Below are 18,365 nucleotides of genomic sequence, written 5' to 3'. Positions count from 1 at the left end.
AGTTTTAGTTGACGCGCATCATATCGAAGTCCCGTCCCCCTTCTGGCCTCTTTAGCTCTCGCTATAGCTAATGCATGCAATAAATCCATGTGACTGGCCACAAAAGAGGATCTGCTACAGACCTGCTCTGAGGATCTGCTCACACTTAAAAAAAAAAAACCTGAAGTCAATGAATAATGGACAGTTCTATTGCACATACATTGCATCTGCTCTGCTTCAGTGTTCTTTCAAGTGCTTGGTTGGGTCCTCTGAAATACCGGGTTCCCGTCTGAGTCTGGCTCCTCTCAAGGTTTCTTCCTCATATCATCTTAGGGAGTTTTTCCTCGCCACCGGCTCGCCCAACAGGGATAAATTCACACACTTAAAATCTGTATCCAGTGTTTATATGTTTCTGTAAAGCTGCTTTGAGACAATGTCCATTGTTAAAAGCGCTGTACTAATAAAATTTAATGGAACTGAATTGAAATACTTCACTGAGTCAGCATCTAGAGTGTGGTCCTCCATACAACCCTGATCTAGTGTGTGTGTATGTGTGTTTGACTATAAATATAAATAAATTAGTGCAATACATGTGCAAAATAATACATCTTATACTGTTTAAGGATGTACTAATTCTTAAAATGCACTAGTGAGGATTAATTTCCAGACTAACAAAGTATATTTATCCTGCTTTCTTTACCATCAGCCTCATTGGGGTTTTTTTTCCCCACTGCCCGAACTAGTCGACAGCTCCCCACATTGGTTTGTGCAAGATAACGTGTGTGTGTGTGTGTGTGTGTGTGTGTGTGTTCATCTGTTCTTCCTACAACTATCCTGCACTTGTTTCTAGTGTAAACTTGCCTCACTGTCAACATACTGAACAACATTCTTCCTTTTCCTTTGGATAAAAGTGACAAAAAAATTGGAAAAAAATAGGAAGAAAAAAAGAAAGTAATAGTGTGGAGGAGGTGGAAAGCAGGGGGAAAAAAACGTCTTTTGTCGCTTTGATAAAATCAACTGTCGCATGCAGCAGGGAAATACTAACGGAACACAACACACCTCTTTCAACACTCTTTCATTCGCACACTTTTGGCACTACCAGCAGAGACACAATAACAGGAAATGGAGGCGTGTCCACTATCTCGCACCATTCACCCTCTGTGACCCACTTCCACATCACACAGCTGCGGCCTGGTCGGCTTTAACCCTTCTGTTCTGGTCACTGCTGAGCAACAGACGGCTCATTGATCCAGGCTGCCTGCCTGCGTTTTACAGTGATATAGAGTAATTGTGAAATATATGCCTGATATGCTATCTTATCCTTATCTAAGAGATATTATTTAAGGAAATGAAAGCACTTTCACTTGTTTGGGGTTCTCCTGAATTGGCCTGAGTTGTAAAAACTGTTCCACACATAAAATCAAGTGTAATAACGGCACTATTATCAGACAAATAGACTTTGCAAAGGGTGCTTACATTGCAGGTATGGAAAACATGAAAAATGCCTGGGCTTCGAATGCGGCTGTGCAAAACGCATGTTTGTACATGTCAGTGAAGAAAACAGAAGGGCCTCGAGAGAAAGCACTGAAAACCACAGGACCATTTTAGCTCATAGCAGAAATCGACCATGCTTGTGTGTTGCTTTTTTTTTTTTTAATTTTATGCAAAAAGTGTGCACTTTGTGGTGAGACAGTGGTGCGGTGTTCATGTCGCAGAGATGCCAACATTGTTAGCAAGAATATCTTACCATGCAGAGTGAAAAAAAACCCTGAATTTTACTACACAAATCTTATTGTATATTACATAAACAGTACAAAACTCTATCCAGTCCGTACAAGAGGCTTTTTGTTGCGAATTTTTGCGGAAACTATTGGCGAAATTGCAATTGCACAAACTTGTTCACAGTGATGTTTGCTTGTAAGTGAGACCTTTTAGCTGTCCTCGTGTTTGATGCATGTGAATCGAACAGGGCTTTGGCTGAACACGTCACATGACACGTCTTGGCCCAAATCTGCGGAAAACCTGCATTAATTTTGAAAAATTGCAATAATTCCGATTGCTCTGCAGAATATCGTGGCGTTTGCGTGATTTCGTGTGAATTTCTGCGATTGCAAAATCACAAAATCCTGGAGGGAACGTCTAACTTATTTGTAGGTAGACAAATAAGGCATACAAAAGTGGGAGTCGAAGAGAGCAAAAAATGCGCTCAGGGTGGGAGGGGCATGCTCTATCTCCCCTGTCAACCACAGTGACACTAGCCAATCATGGGTGTCTGTGAGCTCATGTATGTAGAAGAGGGCAGATAACACGTTCCTCTGAGTGTGTTACACTGCTCTGTGATTATAATGGGGAGAGCTAGTTAGTGGGTGGGAATTTATCCAAGACCAATTTAGACGACTGACTTTTTTTAGGTAGCACATATATGAACTGATCACATGATACCATCAAGCTGCACACAGCAAAGGTACATGTTTTATTTACTGGAGAATATTTCAGATTTTATCATCAGTAAGAAAATACTGGAAAACGTATGATTATGATTACTACTCCATAAACAGAGAGGACATCCTCACCGTCTTGTTTCCTGTTGGCTCACAAAATGGGGTTTGCAAATTCACAGGTAAAAGCTTAACTAATAAAAAGCCTGTGCAAAGCGAAAGTAGATGTTATCAGGAACAAATAAGCCTTTCGCATCAGTGAGTGACCTTTTCTGCCGGATGAATTTTATTCATGTATTTTTAGCCTAACTTTAACGTGTATCGCTGTAGCACGGGTTCACAAGTTGTAAATGCTATGACTCAACCATAGACACCTCTGCGGTCAACCTACAGCAACTACTTTCCAAAACATATCTAGGTTCCTATTATCGCTTTACACATTACCCTGACATGTTATCAGGTTTAGCCTGTTTAGTGAGTGCTGTTTTAGCAGGTTATGTGTTTACACCACTATCTATTACAATAAAAGAGGGCTGGAGGATGACGGCTTGCTGGAGCCAGGCCAAGCTCTTGTGGTCATCAGAGAAAATGAGTCAGGCGTTTATGTAACCCGTCTCTTCTATACAGAGCTCTTGAAGAAGAGGGAGTTGATCTCTACTGCACACACGGCAGACCAATCCTACAAATATGGTATTTCCCTAGAAAACCAGCTGGAGACATGAAATGGGCAAAGCATTGAACCCAGAGACACATCGGTATCAAATATCAGCTGGAATAATGAAAAGGGTGTAAAGCTTCCGTTACAGATAACTACAGTAGGTTTGTTATTTTACAAGCACAATAAAGGAGACCTGTGGGGAATATCCAAATACATTTACAGGACATTAAGCATCGCACAAAGAATGCAGCAGTACCAGTTTTTGTGTACTGCTTTATCTACAATGTACCTACAGTAAGGATTGCAGTCATTTAGTCAAAATGTTTAGGAATTACAGAGATAGATGTGTTCGGGGACTAAAAATAGAATACAGGGTAGTTTTTGCTTCAAATGTTCTTATTATTCTTATTATTATTATTTAACCCTCCTATTATGTTATGTGTCAATTTGACCCATTTCCACATTTGAGATGTCCGATATACTGGTTAATCTCTCTTTTTCTCTTTCCTCATTTAGGGTCATGAACTTATATGCAAAAGGGCCACATGGTGGCTTAGAGGTTAGCACGTTCACCTCACACGGAGCTTGCATGTTCTCCCCGTGCTGTTGGGGTCTCCTCCGGGTACTCCGGTTTCCTCACCCAGTCCAAAGACATGCATGGTAGGCTGATTGGCATGTCCAAAGTGTCTGTAGCGTGTGAATGTGATTGTGCCCTGCGATGGATTGGCACCCTGTCCAGGGTGTACCCTGCCTTATGCCCCATGCCTCCTGGGATAAGCTCCAGGTTCCCCACGACCCTGAAGGATAACCGGTATAGAAGGCATATACAGTGCAGTATACAGTGGCATAACCAACAACCTCCACAAGGATGGGGGGAAGGTATCACAATCCACTGTTCGAAGAAGACTTCAAGAGCAGAAATATAAAGGCCATACCACAAGGTGCAAACCACTCAGCAGTAAGAATCGGAAAGCCATATTGGAATTCGCAAAGAAATACAGCGATGAGCCACAATAGCTCTGGAACCAAGATTAACCTCTATCAAGGTCATGGAAAGGCCAAAGTGTGGAGAAAGACAGAATCTGCTCATGACCCAAAACATATAAGCTGATCTGTGAAACATGGTGGCGGTATTGTCATGGCTTGGGCTTGCATGGCTGCTTCTGAACAGGTTCACTAATCTTTATTGATGATGTAACTCATGGTGGTAGCAGCAGAATAAAGCAGAATAAATTCAGAAGTTTACAGAAACATTTTGTCTGCCAATTTACACTGCCAACTGTGGAAAGGACTAAAGGACTTTTACACAACAGTGCCAAACATCAGCTGGAACAATGCAAATGGGTGTATGCGTATCCGACTGTGTTACACAGCTAAGTTTAAAACCGATACTAATTGCTTTATGACTTATCTGCTGCTCAGTCTGGATTTTTCTGATTCAAGTCCATTTACATTATTATGAAGTAGATTAGGAAGGCATTAAAAACGGAAAAGATGAAATCTTCTTGACCTGACTATAGTATCCAACACTGTTTGAGGGAGTACTGGTGCACTTCCTGAATTCTGAACTCAAGGACCGCCATGCTTCACTGTTTGTACTGATGAGTCAAAGTCAAGTCAAATGCAAAACAGAACAGGTGTAATGTAAACAGGATTATATAAAGTTCAAATAGCGACAGCATGAAACAACAGTCAGATATTACTTTTTCAATGAGAAAAACTATACATATGATAGCTGCAATTAAGACTTAAGATGATCTTAAAATGATGCTTTTTGACTAGGAGTAGAAAAACACTCCATACAGAATTTTACGCTGCTTTTTGTGATTGTTGCGGCCAAAAATGCTTGATTTTGCTTTTTTCAACATTTGCGATGTAATTTGCTGAGGTTTTTGTGCCTTTTTGGCGGAAAACTACTTGAATTGTTTTACACAGTCTTTCGTGGTAAATGGTAAATGAGAACTTTTACCTGTACTCACGTTTGATTGCTCTAAGAGGGCTTTGGCTGAATGTGCATCGTAATGAAGTCACATGATGCGTTTTGGCCCAACTCTGCAGTAATTTTGAAAAATTGCAAGCTCCTATGAATATTGCAGAGTTTCCTTGATTTTGCGTTCATTTCTGCGATCGCAAAAACCTGGCGGGACGGTTTAATGCATCGCAAATCTTTCATGAGAGATTCTGCGTCAATTCACAAAATGTCAGTATTGGATTTTTGGTAAGAGGCTAGAGATGTAAACTTTACTTTAAAGCACAAATGTTAAATTTAAAAAGGTTTAGAGTGTTGCGAAATATTAGTTTTTTGCCTCCCATCTAAAACACACATCACTAGTAAGCATCAATTTATTCAACAGTGGCTCATGGCCATAGATTTTGGTGAAGCAGAACGATATTAATAACAACACAGCTTCAAACTAAATTACGTCCAGAGGCTATTAGAGTTGGCTTATGCTATAGTCTGTCTAATGAATTTTTAGAAAAAGCACATAATAGGCAGTTGACAATCAACAATATACAACATCCAGCATAAAGTCTAGTAGCTTGTTTTAGGCTATTATAGAAAAGCTAATAACATTAGCCAGGGTTGCCAGGTTTAAGCAAAATTCCCAGGCCAATTACCGCCAAAACCACACTCAACCAACCCAAAAATGAACCTTTTTCTTCTTGTTCCTCATCCTTTGTGTGGGTCACCGTGGTGTGCACGCATTTCTTTTCTATGAACATTATCCACTCCATAATCCAATATATAGTACCATATATCATAACAGAAATGCTCCTGTACATTGTAGACTTGCTGTCTGTCTACACTTACACTTTGCCTTTGTTTGCGGAAATGTATTCCGATTATTTGTTATAAAATCATGATCTTATTATTTGCTGTAAAGACTCCAACACTGACAACCCTGTTGTAATTAACTGTCCTGTTGCTCCACTGCTCCTCCGTCGAACATGTGGCAGCGTGACCTCTGCCCCAACGGGCCTCTATTAGCGATTGCTGCAGATCCCATTTTCGACAATGCAATAATAACTAAACGGGGCAGTGAGTGTGCTGCCCCACTACTGCACAGCATCTAGACAGGCGACCAAATCAACGTAATATAGGTTTATATCTGTCAAAATGTGTCAAAGGTTTAAACCGTTTCTTACTCAAAAGAGATAATTAACATTTCAATGGGATTTAAAATTGATGTCATCAAAATTGCGTGGCCTGCGATGGATTGGTACCCTGTCCAGGTTGTGGTACCCTAACCCCAACCCTTGTGCCCGATGCTCCCTGGGATAAGCTCCAGGTTCCCTGCAACCCAGTAAGATAAGCGGTACAGAAAATAGATGGATGGATGGATGGATGGAAGGATGGATGGATGTCATCAAAATTGTTGATTCGTATTGGTGGTAGAGAGAGACTGTACATTTTAAATGCATATATCTTCTAAAGGCGAATTTTGTCATTGTTTTGGAGCACACTAGCTTATACATAACATTAAGGCGAACATATTCATACTAAAAACCACAAAACTTCAGTTATAATTTCATGGGGACTTTATACTGCCATAATAACACACACACACACACACACACATACACACACACACACACACACACGGCTCCCTCTTGGAGTGTGGCTTATTACACTATTATAAGTCATACCCTGTGTATTGGGGACACAGTTTAAACAGAAGCGAGGACGGAAGCGTTACTTGTTTAGACAGGAAACAAAAGCATCATGGCGCATCTTCAGCACTTTCAGTTTACACCAGGTCTTCAAAGCGGCGTGTCATTACAGTTACAGTGTTATGGCGTATACAAGGAGGATTAGACGTCATGTCGCTAAGAAGCATGTCAGAATAGTTCCATGTTATAACCAGGAGCGGATTAATACACAGTAACAGGGATGAACTGAGAAATAAGCATCACTTACCCGTCTTCTACTTCTTTTGTGTCGCCGAAATTTGCCATGCTCGCCACCATAGCTCACGCACACACACACACACACACACATACACACAGAAGGGCCGGTTTGAATTTGAGCCACCTGCGCGTGCGATGCGATTCCTGCGCGTGACGTTTATGTAAACGAGGAAGGAGATGAGAGTGAGCGGTGCAGAGCGCGCGCGGACTGTCCTCTTCTCACCTACACGCAGACAACAAACACACCGCGGCTGTAACACACACTCATACACTCATCCACACACACACACACACACACACACCTCACATCCACCCGCTGTTCTCTTCACCGATCCACATACAGTCTATACACATACGATTAGTGATATGTGGATGTTTGTTTTTTTACTTCTCCCCCCTATTGAGAAAGAAAGAATGCGTGCACGTGAATAAATCCGAGTGAGTGTAGAAATGTTTCCATCACAACACGACGTTGGAATAAACAATGTAGGCAGAGCAAGAGGGGAGGAGCTTAAAAAAAGCCCGCTCTCTGGTTTGGGCCAATGATTTACCACTCTGTTTCTCTCTCTCTCTCTCTCTCTCTTTGTGTGTGTGTGTGTGTGTGTGTGTGTGTGTGTGTGTGTGTGTGTGCACCTGTTTTTATATCTTGGTGGGGACCAAACAGACTCAAAACGATATGAATATCTGACAGTTCTGACCTTTCTGTTGTTGTTGTTTTCTTTTTGTTACAAAAACAAAATGTTTCCTTTTTGTTTATTGAGGTTAGGCTTAAGGAAAGGAGAGAGAGAGAGAGAGAGAGAGAGAGAGAGAGAGGAGGTGGTTGCCAGATTTACAATGTGTATTACCACCATAATGACCGTTTAATACCAAACAATTTTTTTTTATAATACTATAAACCAGGCCCCAATGAAACATAAACTAAACTATGGCCTCTACATAAACTAGACCAAATCATCAGACTTTTTTTTTTAAATCTCTGAATGTAAAATTGTTGATCTGGCATCCGTGCTCAGGTCATTTGAAGTTTCAGTATTAGTAGGTTAGGAAGTTACTTATGAACTGTGTTTTGGTGTCTGCAGGTTTGGGTATTGGGTTGTTTGCATACTTCAGATTTATTCTATTTTATATCTTCTGTGAGTCACAAAACTGATTTTTAATGCAAACAGAAAAGACAGATTATTGTTCACATGCATGTATTGTGGTTGAACAGGTGAACTGAGATGAACTGGAAACCCATCCAGAATGTATCCTCACCTCACACCCAGTGTTTCCGGGATAGGCTCCGGATCCACCTCAACCCTGACCAGGATAAATCAGTTACTGAACATGAATAAATAAATGAATTAAAGTTTTAGACTGGCCAAGTTCATCTCCAGACCTTAACCCAATTGAGCAGCATTTCACCTCCTGAAGAGAAAACTGAAAAGAGAAACCCCCCGAAACAAACATGAACCAAAATAGGCTGCAGTAAAAGCCTGGAAAATCCTCACAAATGAAGAAATCAACTATTCTTGATGTCGAATTCTTGATGCAGTTATTGCACGCATGAGACATGCAACCAAATATGAAGGGTTATTTACTTTAAATTACTTTAAGACTTATCTGTTCCTATACTTTTGCTCACCTTAAAATTGGGTGGTCTGACACAAAAGAGTCTGTGTTTTATGTTGTTTAACACATCTACATATATCCCAGGAAATACAAGCTGAAATCCTAAACTCTCGTCTTATGTCCATATTTTGATCTCAAACCCAATGTCTTTGGTGTACAGCACAACCAAATGAATTGGCCTTGTTTCGGAGGGGACTGTAAGGGTTGTAACGCACTCACTATCAGTAACTCCTTTATACTTGTCAGGGTTAGAGCGGGATCTGGAGCTTATCCTGGGAACACTGGGTGTGAGGCAGGAATACACCCTGGATAGAACACCTGTCCATCGCAGGGCATCACACACTCACACACCAAAATATTCACACACTCATTCACACCTAGCAGCAGTTTAACATTGCCAGTCCTCCTACTGGCAAGTTTAGGAAGTTGGAGGAAACCAGAGAACCCAGAGGAAACCCATGCAGACCCTGGGAGAACATGTGAAATTCCATACAGACCGTAACCCAAGCTTTATGACAATATCTGCAATTGGAACTTGATGAAAGAACTATTTAGGAAAAAGTGCATGTTTTGTTATGAATTCATTAAAAAATCTATTGTGTACTAATACTTTGGTCATTACTAATTCCAGATCAGCTACAAACCAGTGAATTATAATCCTACTATCCAGCAGTGTCACGCCAGAGTGTATGGTCCCAGAGTGTATGATACCTTTTGATTCAGGTTCCTCTTGAGGTATTCTTCTGCATGTCGTCTCAGTGAGTTTTTCTTTTCCATTGTCCTCTGGCTTGCTCGTTAGGGATCTAAATCTACATCTAGATTTCTGTAAAACTGCTTTGTGACAAATTTCTCACATACTTCCTCAAAGACATGTGAAGGCACCACAACGTTTCTGTACAGTAATGTACACAGTTTTCGCATTAGCGGGATTTGAACTTAAGATCTCCTCATGAGCTTCCCACTTGGCAGCCCTGGGGGAGATGTTAAATAAAAAATTTATTTATTTATTTATTTTTTTACATTCACTTCCATTTTGATCAATGGATTTTTCATCTGACTTGCCCTAAACAACAAGCCCAACATAACTGGACCAATTTCCTTGATAATTTGTCTATTCCCTTTGTACTGAACTATGTACTCAAACATATTGCTTAATATCTAGCATTCTAACTAGCTGGTTAGCTTATCTGTTCTACCTAGCTAGTTTGCTTACTACTTAGCATTCTAACTAGCTGGTTAGCTTATCTGTTCTACCTAGTTAGTTTGCTTAATACTTAGCATTCTAACTAGCTGGTTAGCTTACTATCTAGCATTCTAACCGGCTGGTTAGCTTACTATCTAGCATTCTAACTGACTGGCTTGCTTACTATCTAGCATTCTAACTGACTGGCTTGCTTACTATCTAGCATTCTAACTATTCAATTCAATTCAATTCAATTTTATTTGTATAGCGCTTTTTACAATAGACATTGTCTCAAAGCAGCTTTACAGAAATATCAACATGGTATACAGATATTAAAGGTGCGAATTTATCCCAACTGAGCGACTGGTTTGCTTACTATCTATCATTCTAACTGGCTGGTTTGCTTACTATCTAGCATTCTAACTGGCTGGTTTGCTTACTATCTAGCATTCTAACTGGCTGGATAGCTTATCTGTTCTACCTAGCTAGTTTTCTTACTACTTAGCATTCTAACCGGCTGGTTAGCTTGGTGACAACAACAAACAAATTGGCTTGCTTGAGAAATAGCTAGCTTGCTAACTAGTTAGCAGAGTAAGAAAGTTATGTCACATATCAATGGAGTAATTGGCTACATGAAACAGAATATGTGAAAGTGGCTCCTTTCACACGAGCTGTGATGTTTTGATAGGGAATCGCAACAGATATTTGCTTAAGCTTCAAAAGTGTACACTGACCTTGACTATGATCCTCTGGACAACCACAAGATCATTTAATAATAATAATAATAATAATAATAATAATAATAATTAACTTCACTTGAGTACAAATAAAAATGATGAAAAACTGCCCTCAATTTAAAATGTTTTTGGAAATATTACGTATTTTACTGATCTTTTTTTTGTGGTTCATTTAGAAAGGAAATCAGATTGTAGGGCAGGTTCTCCTCCTGCTCACTAGGTTGATTTAATCCTTCAAACGTCAGAAGGGTCATCTAATAAAAAATGAACTTTAGTTATTATAGTACTGGAACAAATAGCAAAACATTATATATTGGCAAGTTAAAAGATCTTAAATATAGTTCAATTTATCGAGTATTTCCTATTATAATATTATATTAAAGCATTGATTGTTAAACCTAAGAGGGTGAGTCAAAGGAAAACCTTAATATTGTGACATAAATTAGGTAGATAAGTGCATTAAATGTGTAGTTACAAAAGAAAAAATGTACTACTGGTCCACTGTTTTCCCCTTCAATTACTCCTTCTACAGTTACCTTAAACCTGATAAGCATTTGTCTCTAGGAAGAAGCAAAATGATCTGCCAATAGAACAAGAAATTTTAAAGCTGGAGTAAAAGCATTTCAAAACAGGCTGGGTAATGTAATCTTCATTTTATTTATAATAATCTCATAATAAGACATATTAGATAAATTTGCCCATATTTGGGATATTTGCACATTTAAAAAAAAAAAAATGTAGTGATGAAAGCACAGTCCTTGCTGTAACATTTAGCCATTTAGGAATTTCTCCATGTTGTCGTATTTACAGCTGAGATATTTCTTCATCCTAAACACTAGGTGTCATCCCACTACAAGCTGAAGGTTCTAACCAAACTGACACACAGTGTAGTGGAATTTCTGGGTTCCTATGTGCTATCCCATAATATAACCTACAAACATCTGGATGGAATTTTTGCTGTGCTATTTAAAAAAAAAAGAAGAAGAAGAAGTTATTATTTATTGTTATTTTTCGAAATGCATTGTAAGAGCTCACACAAAGTCAAGCAACAGAATAAGAGATGAAGATGATAATGTTGATAAGATGGCCTCCCAGTGTAAACCTGAAAGAACCGTTTTAGTCAGAAGGTTCACACAAGGTCATATTAATGTGTAACTGCGTGTACCCGTGACCACTTCCTCAGTAGAAGTGTTGCTGATAATGTTGGTGAAAAATGCAAAAACCCAGAGTAAATATTTAACAGGAACTATCTTGAGAGTGAGCATGAGAGTCAGCTAAGGAGAGGATCAAGGGCTTTCCTATCGATCACACACTTGCCCGGAGTGGATGAGTGAATCTACTCTTCATCTCTCTCTCAGGGAGTATACAGTATGTGTCCCAGCAGGAGGTTTAGAGTAAACTTAGTAACGAGAGCGAGAGAGAGAGAGAGAGCAAGAGAGAGAGCGATCGAGATCAATACTCTCCAGCCTCAGTCACATTATATTTCCCAGATCTCAGGGATTGGAGGACAAACCCAGGATTCGGTGTCCTTTTACGTGCTGTTTGGGTGTCTGTTTTTTTTTTTTTTTTTTTTTTTTTTGGAGTTACTAATTTGCCATTATCTAAAACATCTTCCTCCTATCATCTCCTACATCTTATGCCACAGACGTGTTACACATCTCGATTCTCATTGGTCAGAAGGTGTTTATTATTTACATTTACATTTACATTTATTCATTAAGCAGACGCTTTTATCCAAAGCGACTTACAAATGAGAAAATACAAGCAAAGTGATATATCAAGCAGAGAACATACAAGTAGTATTTATTATTTATTATTTTACTATAGCAGCAGCTCTGACTATAGTGTTCTACATTAATAGGAACTAATAATAAACTTATTTTATTTACATGTCATATAGCAAATAAAAACATAGAATCATTGATCTGGTGAAGTTTATTTAACATTTATAGAAGGAGTCTCCAGTCTTGGTAACATGACAAGCTGTGTTTTTCTTTAGTCTTAACTGAGAGAGAGAGAGAGAGAGAGAGAGAGAGAGAGAGAGAGAGAGGCTGGTGAGGGAATGACTGTTTGCTGCTTCCATATAAGTGATAACAAGCTATTCCACAACATTAAGTAACTATAAACGGACAAAAAGTACATGTACTCTGTGGTTTCTACAATAAGCAAGACCGGAGAGATGAATAAATACACACAAATATGATAAATATCATCAGTTATTTATAAGCATAAAATGAAAAAGAACAAAAAATCTGTTTTTGTTTATCTTCTTTTTATTTTTTTTAATTTTCAAATAAAAATGGTAAAGGTTGATGCGAATATAACATTGTATAAATGCAAAAAAATTTCACTGTTGCTGAAAAATGTATTTATTAAAGAATTGAAAAACACTGGATGATGTTTTATTCTGTGTGCAGCACACAGAAAATTGTCTGGGTCTACAAAAAAAAACATTTATTAAAAAAACTAATAAAAAGGCTTTGAATGAAAATGAAATATCTGAATATCTGAACCATGTGGCTTACGAGTGATGCCTTACACTTACCTTATACTAAAAAAGATTATTTAAAGAGTCTCTCCACTATAACTGAAACTATTTGGACTTATATTAGTGCAGAATGTTATAGTCTTGATGATGTAGTTGTTATAAGTATACCTTGACACATATAATTAGAGATATTAGTATTTTTTTTTTTTTCATAAGTAGTTAGAATAAGTACAGTTCTCGGTGATGGACTCAGATTTTAGGATGCTACTGTGTGTTCTCATCGTCTGTGGTGCAAGGGTTCAAGAGTCTGTGATGTGTGGCCATATATTACTTCTGAACAGCGTTTATATACACACTGTGCCGTTCTGTCGCTTTGAATTTTATGTCACGTTGAGATTTTCAGATCATCAGTCAACATGAGCAGCTGGGTGGACCAGGAAAAGGTGGGATGAAGGAAACATTCTCCCTTCATCCTCACAACTCCTCCCGTCTTCCCAACATCCGTCCCATTTCCGGGACTTTTCAAAACTTCAGAAATCCCACTCAGTCCCTTGGGCCAGGGGATCTCCCTCTCTTGTGCCGGATTTTACACATGAGACGAATTTAAGAGCCAGATGAGTTTCCACAGATGATTTTCTGACTAGAGACACAGCTGGAGGAAGGATATGACCTCAGCAAATGCTTCTTAATGACACAGGAGACAGGAAGTACTTTTGACCCTTTGATCTATGTTTTTTTTCCCCCCCTTTTAGTAAGCCCGAAGATGAAGATGAGGTTTAGGGTATGTTTAAAGTTACCTTGATAGAAATAATGATTTTTTCCATCATGTAACTTTCTGTAATACATTTTTTTTAGAGGTACAGAGTGAAGCATCTGACACGACAAGCCACGTCAGTACACTCACGAGTTTGTCTGAAGCGCTTAATATAAACCACTCTCATGTTTTGGACGACCCGGCTCACTCTGTGACCTCCGCTGTTTCTCAGATGAGTTTTATTCATAGAAATGCGTTCTTCACCATCGTGAAGTGACGTCACTGACGGGGTTATCCACAGTGACGTCACAGACCCGACTAATCCATAATGACATTCGTTATCGATTATTTTAACCATCGATTATTATCGATTTTATCGCTTAGTTGTTGCAGCCCTAGCTATAACATTACTATTCAAATTGGTGTTTCTATTGGTTCACAGTTTATAACGTTAGCATGTTTGTGTGTGCATGTGCTTGTGCCTAACACTAGCTTATATAGCTCTTCAATATGGTAACGTACCGATTCAAAATGGTGTTCGTTAAAGTTGTACATGAGTGATTTGTTGCATTTATAGCAGTAACTTAACGAACGTTTCAAAGGACCAGGTCTTTAGTCATTAGCAGAGGTTGATTAACATTTTGCAGTGGAGTTAATGTAACTGGAACTGACAGGTTGAGTTAAAAGTTTTGTAATGTTCTGCTTTTCCAGGTTCTTGAGAAAATGCAGTGAAAGTGTAAGTATTGTGGGTTTATATGTGACAGAAAGGGCTACCTATTAAAACATTACAGGTTAAAACAGGTGTGGGCAATCTTATCCGGAAAGGGCCGGTGTGGGTGTAGGTTTTCATTCCAACCAAGCAGAAGCCACACCTGAATCTATTGAAAGCCAAGCTCAACTGATTAAACAGGTGGAATCAGGTGTGCCTTCTGCTTGGTTGGAATGAAAACCTGCACCCACACCAGCCCTTTCCAGATAAGATTGCCCACCCCTGGGTTAAAACATGGGAGCTACAGTAGAACTGTACCTTTTCCTTGCTTACACCTAGAATGTTTGTGCACATTAAACTCCATTAAGGCCCACTGATCAAAGATTCACCAGAAAGCTCGGGATGCACAGTTGTGTGGAACTGCCCAAGTAACCTTTCACTGTAAGTTATGTGATTTTTCTGCACCCTGCACAGAAGCAGATTTTTCCACTCACCTGCGCAGTACACATTCAAAAGTTAATCACACTATGTAACTTGTGTCGTCATTTTACTCCCCAAAAGACTAAAGAGCCAACTGATATTCGGTCAGAGGGTGCTGGTGCTATTGTGCTTGCTTGGTGACAACCCCACAGACTTCTTTCTAGAAAGCATGCTTTGTAAAGAACCTCTTACTTACAAAGAGGTTAGGACACATACCACATGGGTCCCAGACCATTCGCTGCATGTCATGGCCAAAAATACAATAATCTCCCAGCCCCCTGATACAATGAGGCTGGATAGATGTCCTTTTCTGGAGCTCAAAACATTAAAAATTTACACGAGGAAACTTAATAGCAACAGCTCTTTCCAACCTCTTTGGGTGATCTGTTTGTTTAATCTACTCCAGCAGTCATAACACAAGGTGTGAACCTTCCCTCGTGTGTCTGAACCCCCCATGACGAGACTATATTCCTTAACATTATTTGGTTATTGGTTATTTAATGAGAAATGTCATGATTGTGCTCTTGACATTAGGATCCTCCTCGTTGAGCATGAAGGTGCTATGCTCTCATTTTCCCTCCATCTCAGGCCAGCCTCATTGCAGATCATCACTGAGGGAGAAGTTGTGATGGACAACATTCAAGACTTAATAGCCAAAAGCTATGTGCATTCTGTTTGGACTCGCTACTACCCCAAGTCTATGAAGAACACATTCCAGTTCATCCAACAGGTACTTCTCATGTTGAACTAAAACCCAGTTTACAAACACTGAAAACCCAGCTTGCAATTTAAAGAACCGCTATGTCAAGTCATGACTATGAGAAGCCATGGTTGCTTTTGTTTTTTTCACGGCACGCCATGCAGCCATAGTCAGGGGATGAGTATAGGACAGACCAAACCTTTGCAAGTTTGATCAAATACAACACAAAAGCATCACGTGGTTTCATTCTCCTTGTGTCACCAATGATACAAATGAAAAGTTTTTTTTTTTGTTTTTTTTTAACAGGTGTTTGTTAGTTTGTATTTTGTAAGAACTGACAGGAATGTCCAGCCACTTGTGTTCTACAGTACAAGATGTAGAAATTGATGATCATAATTAACTGATCACTAATATGCAGTCCTGAGCATACACTTCTACATCTTGTACTGTAGAACACAAGTGGCTGGACATTCCAGTTCATCTGTTCTTCTCCAGTCAAGCTGGAATATTAGAAGCTTGTATCCAGTTTTAATGCATGTCTTTATCAGTACGTTTACATGGACAACAATAATCCAATATTAACCAGATTAAGATGATATTCTGATTAAGAAACTAGCATGTAAACAGCAATTTTTGATGACCTTAATCCGACTAAAGTCATACTCAGGAGTATTCCTGTTTTAGTCGCATTATCGACGTGCATTGCACACATGTACACACCTTAATCACACTATTAACGTCGTGTGAGAGTTTTCACCGCATTTTGCGACAGGACACGTACACACACGGCAGCGCAAAACCGTTTAACGGCAAACAAGAGAGCACGGCTGCGTCCGAAACCGCGTACTTACCTACTATATAGTAGGAGAAATACATGTATCTCAGCTAATATTTGGAAATTAATATGTGGTTTCGCTTCAAGCAGTCGTCTATTTGCACTTACAGCATGGCAAATAATTAACTAATAATAATCTCGAAATCAATCTAGTATAATTCATTAAATTACAATAAAAGACATTACTCATATTTAACCCTCCTGTTACGTTATGGGACCCATTTCCACATTTGAGATGTCTGAAATATTGGTTAATCTCTCTTTTTTTTGACTTTCCTCATTTAGGGTCATGAACATATATGGAAATATTTCTTCTTCTGGCTTGTCTCGGACAAGCCATAATAAAGGTTTACTGTTTTAAGCTGTTCTTTGCTGTTTTATGTGTGTATTTCAAATGTGGAAGTCATTCTGACCCATAACATAATGGATGTAACTTTTTCCAACATAATAGGAGGGTTAATAAATGATTTAAGTAGCGATTGGCACAAGCTGAATGGGGGTGGGGGTGGGGGCGGGGCGGAGTGGGGAGGGCGTGAGGGCAAGACATTAGAAGCCACATGTGAATGTAGCGTGGTTGGACAGACTGGCGTGACGCAGGCCTATCATCAGACAACAGTAGTGGAGCTGCATGGCGTGTTTTCATGAAGTCGTTCCCCAGACATATCTGATTTGGGACATTTTTTGTAATCGAAAGCGGAGCCATATCTGAAAGCTCAGAGGTTACGCAGATTGTGTCAAGTCTAAATGGCCTTTTCCCTTCTCTCCCACATCTTTTATTTCATCATTTCACCCTGATCAGAGCTCCTGTATGAATGAAAGTCACTGACTTGAGCACTCTGATAAGATTTATTTATCTCGCCTCCAAAAAGCCATTAGACTGCAAAACTTTTGAAGGAGGAATGTTAAAGAAAGATTTTCTGTTCAAAGCAGGCCGTGTCTCTGTTCTATTATCCTGCCAAGTCTCATACAGTATATCTCTGACACACATTCACACACGGCTTTGGCCCATTGGAGAGCAGGAAATCTGTGGGAGTGAAATAGTTGGGTTTTTTTTTTTGTTTGTTTATAATTCCCGTCACAAACTCCAGCTTGATTTTTAGACAATGTAGGTCCTGTACTTTATTAGCATATACAATGATGGAGTGATCACTCCCACACGGACGTCCTGCTGTTCTTCATTTAAAACAAGGCATTTATTGCATCCATGCGGCTCAAAAGACGAGCGCACTCGACCGTTAATGCACGCACTAGGAGAGTCATGAAAGAAAATGAGGGGAAAAAAATCAATCAAAGGCCTATCTGTTAATAATGTAAGATGTGAATCATCAGGCAGACAGAGTAGCACCACAATGTGCTCACAACATGCAAGTTCTCAGCAGCATAAGATGGTAATTATTACAAAAACAGGGGCTTAAAGGTAGAATCTGGATGTTTTACAGATGCAACATACAGTTTAACATGATCGGTGCTACTCTTAAAGGAAAAATCCATCCTGAGCAATCTGCATATGAGTCTTTACTATTAACATGCGATCTTCAATGGTGTTTAAGATTCTGACTTAGTTTAAACTGCTTTCATCGACAAGTTGGTATAGTTTCACACTGGCTAAGGCTTTCCTATAATAATAATAATGAGTCTTTATTGGTCACATATACATTACAGCACAGTGAAATTCTTTTCTTCACATACCCCAAGGAAGTTGGTGTCAGAGTGCAGGGTCAGCCATGATACAGCAGAGAGGGTTAAGGGCCTTGCGCAAGGGCCCAACAGTGGCAGCTTGGCAGAGCTGGGGCTCAAACCCCTGACCTTCCAATCAGTAACCTCGGAACCTTAACCACCAAGCCACCACTGCCCCTGCTATAGTAGTTAGTTAAAGTTACATTT

The 18,365-nt window shown here is 39.4% G+C and overlaps 1 protein-coding gene across 1 annotated transcript in view; it reads right to left on the bottom strand.

The window, feature by feature from the left end:
• si:dkeyp-97b10.3 (NACHT, LRR and PYD domains-containing protein 1a allele 5) overlaps positions 1-7,599 on the bottom strand; it is a 35,281-nt gene extending 27,682 nt beyond the window's left edge. The window contains exon 1 of the mRNA XM_053651460.1: positions 6,995-7,599. Within this exon, the coding sequence (XP_053507435.1) occupies positions 6,995-7,044 (50 nt within the window). The 5' untranslated portion in view covers positions 7,045-7,599. The remainder of the gene's footprint in view (positions 1-6,994) is intronic.
• Positions 7,600-18,365: the final 10,766 nt, after the last annotated feature.

This window comes from Ictalurus furcatus, chromosome 20, assembly GCF_023375685.1.
Source record: "Ictalurus furcatus strain D&B chromosome 20, Billie_1.0, whole genome shotgun sequence".
NCBI lineage: Eukaryota > Metazoa > Chordata > Actinopteri > Siluriformes > Ictaluridae > Ictalurus > Ictalurus furcatus.
The sequence above is the reverse complement of the archived record's forward strand: the minus strand, read 5'-3'. Positions and strand labels throughout refer to the sequence as shown.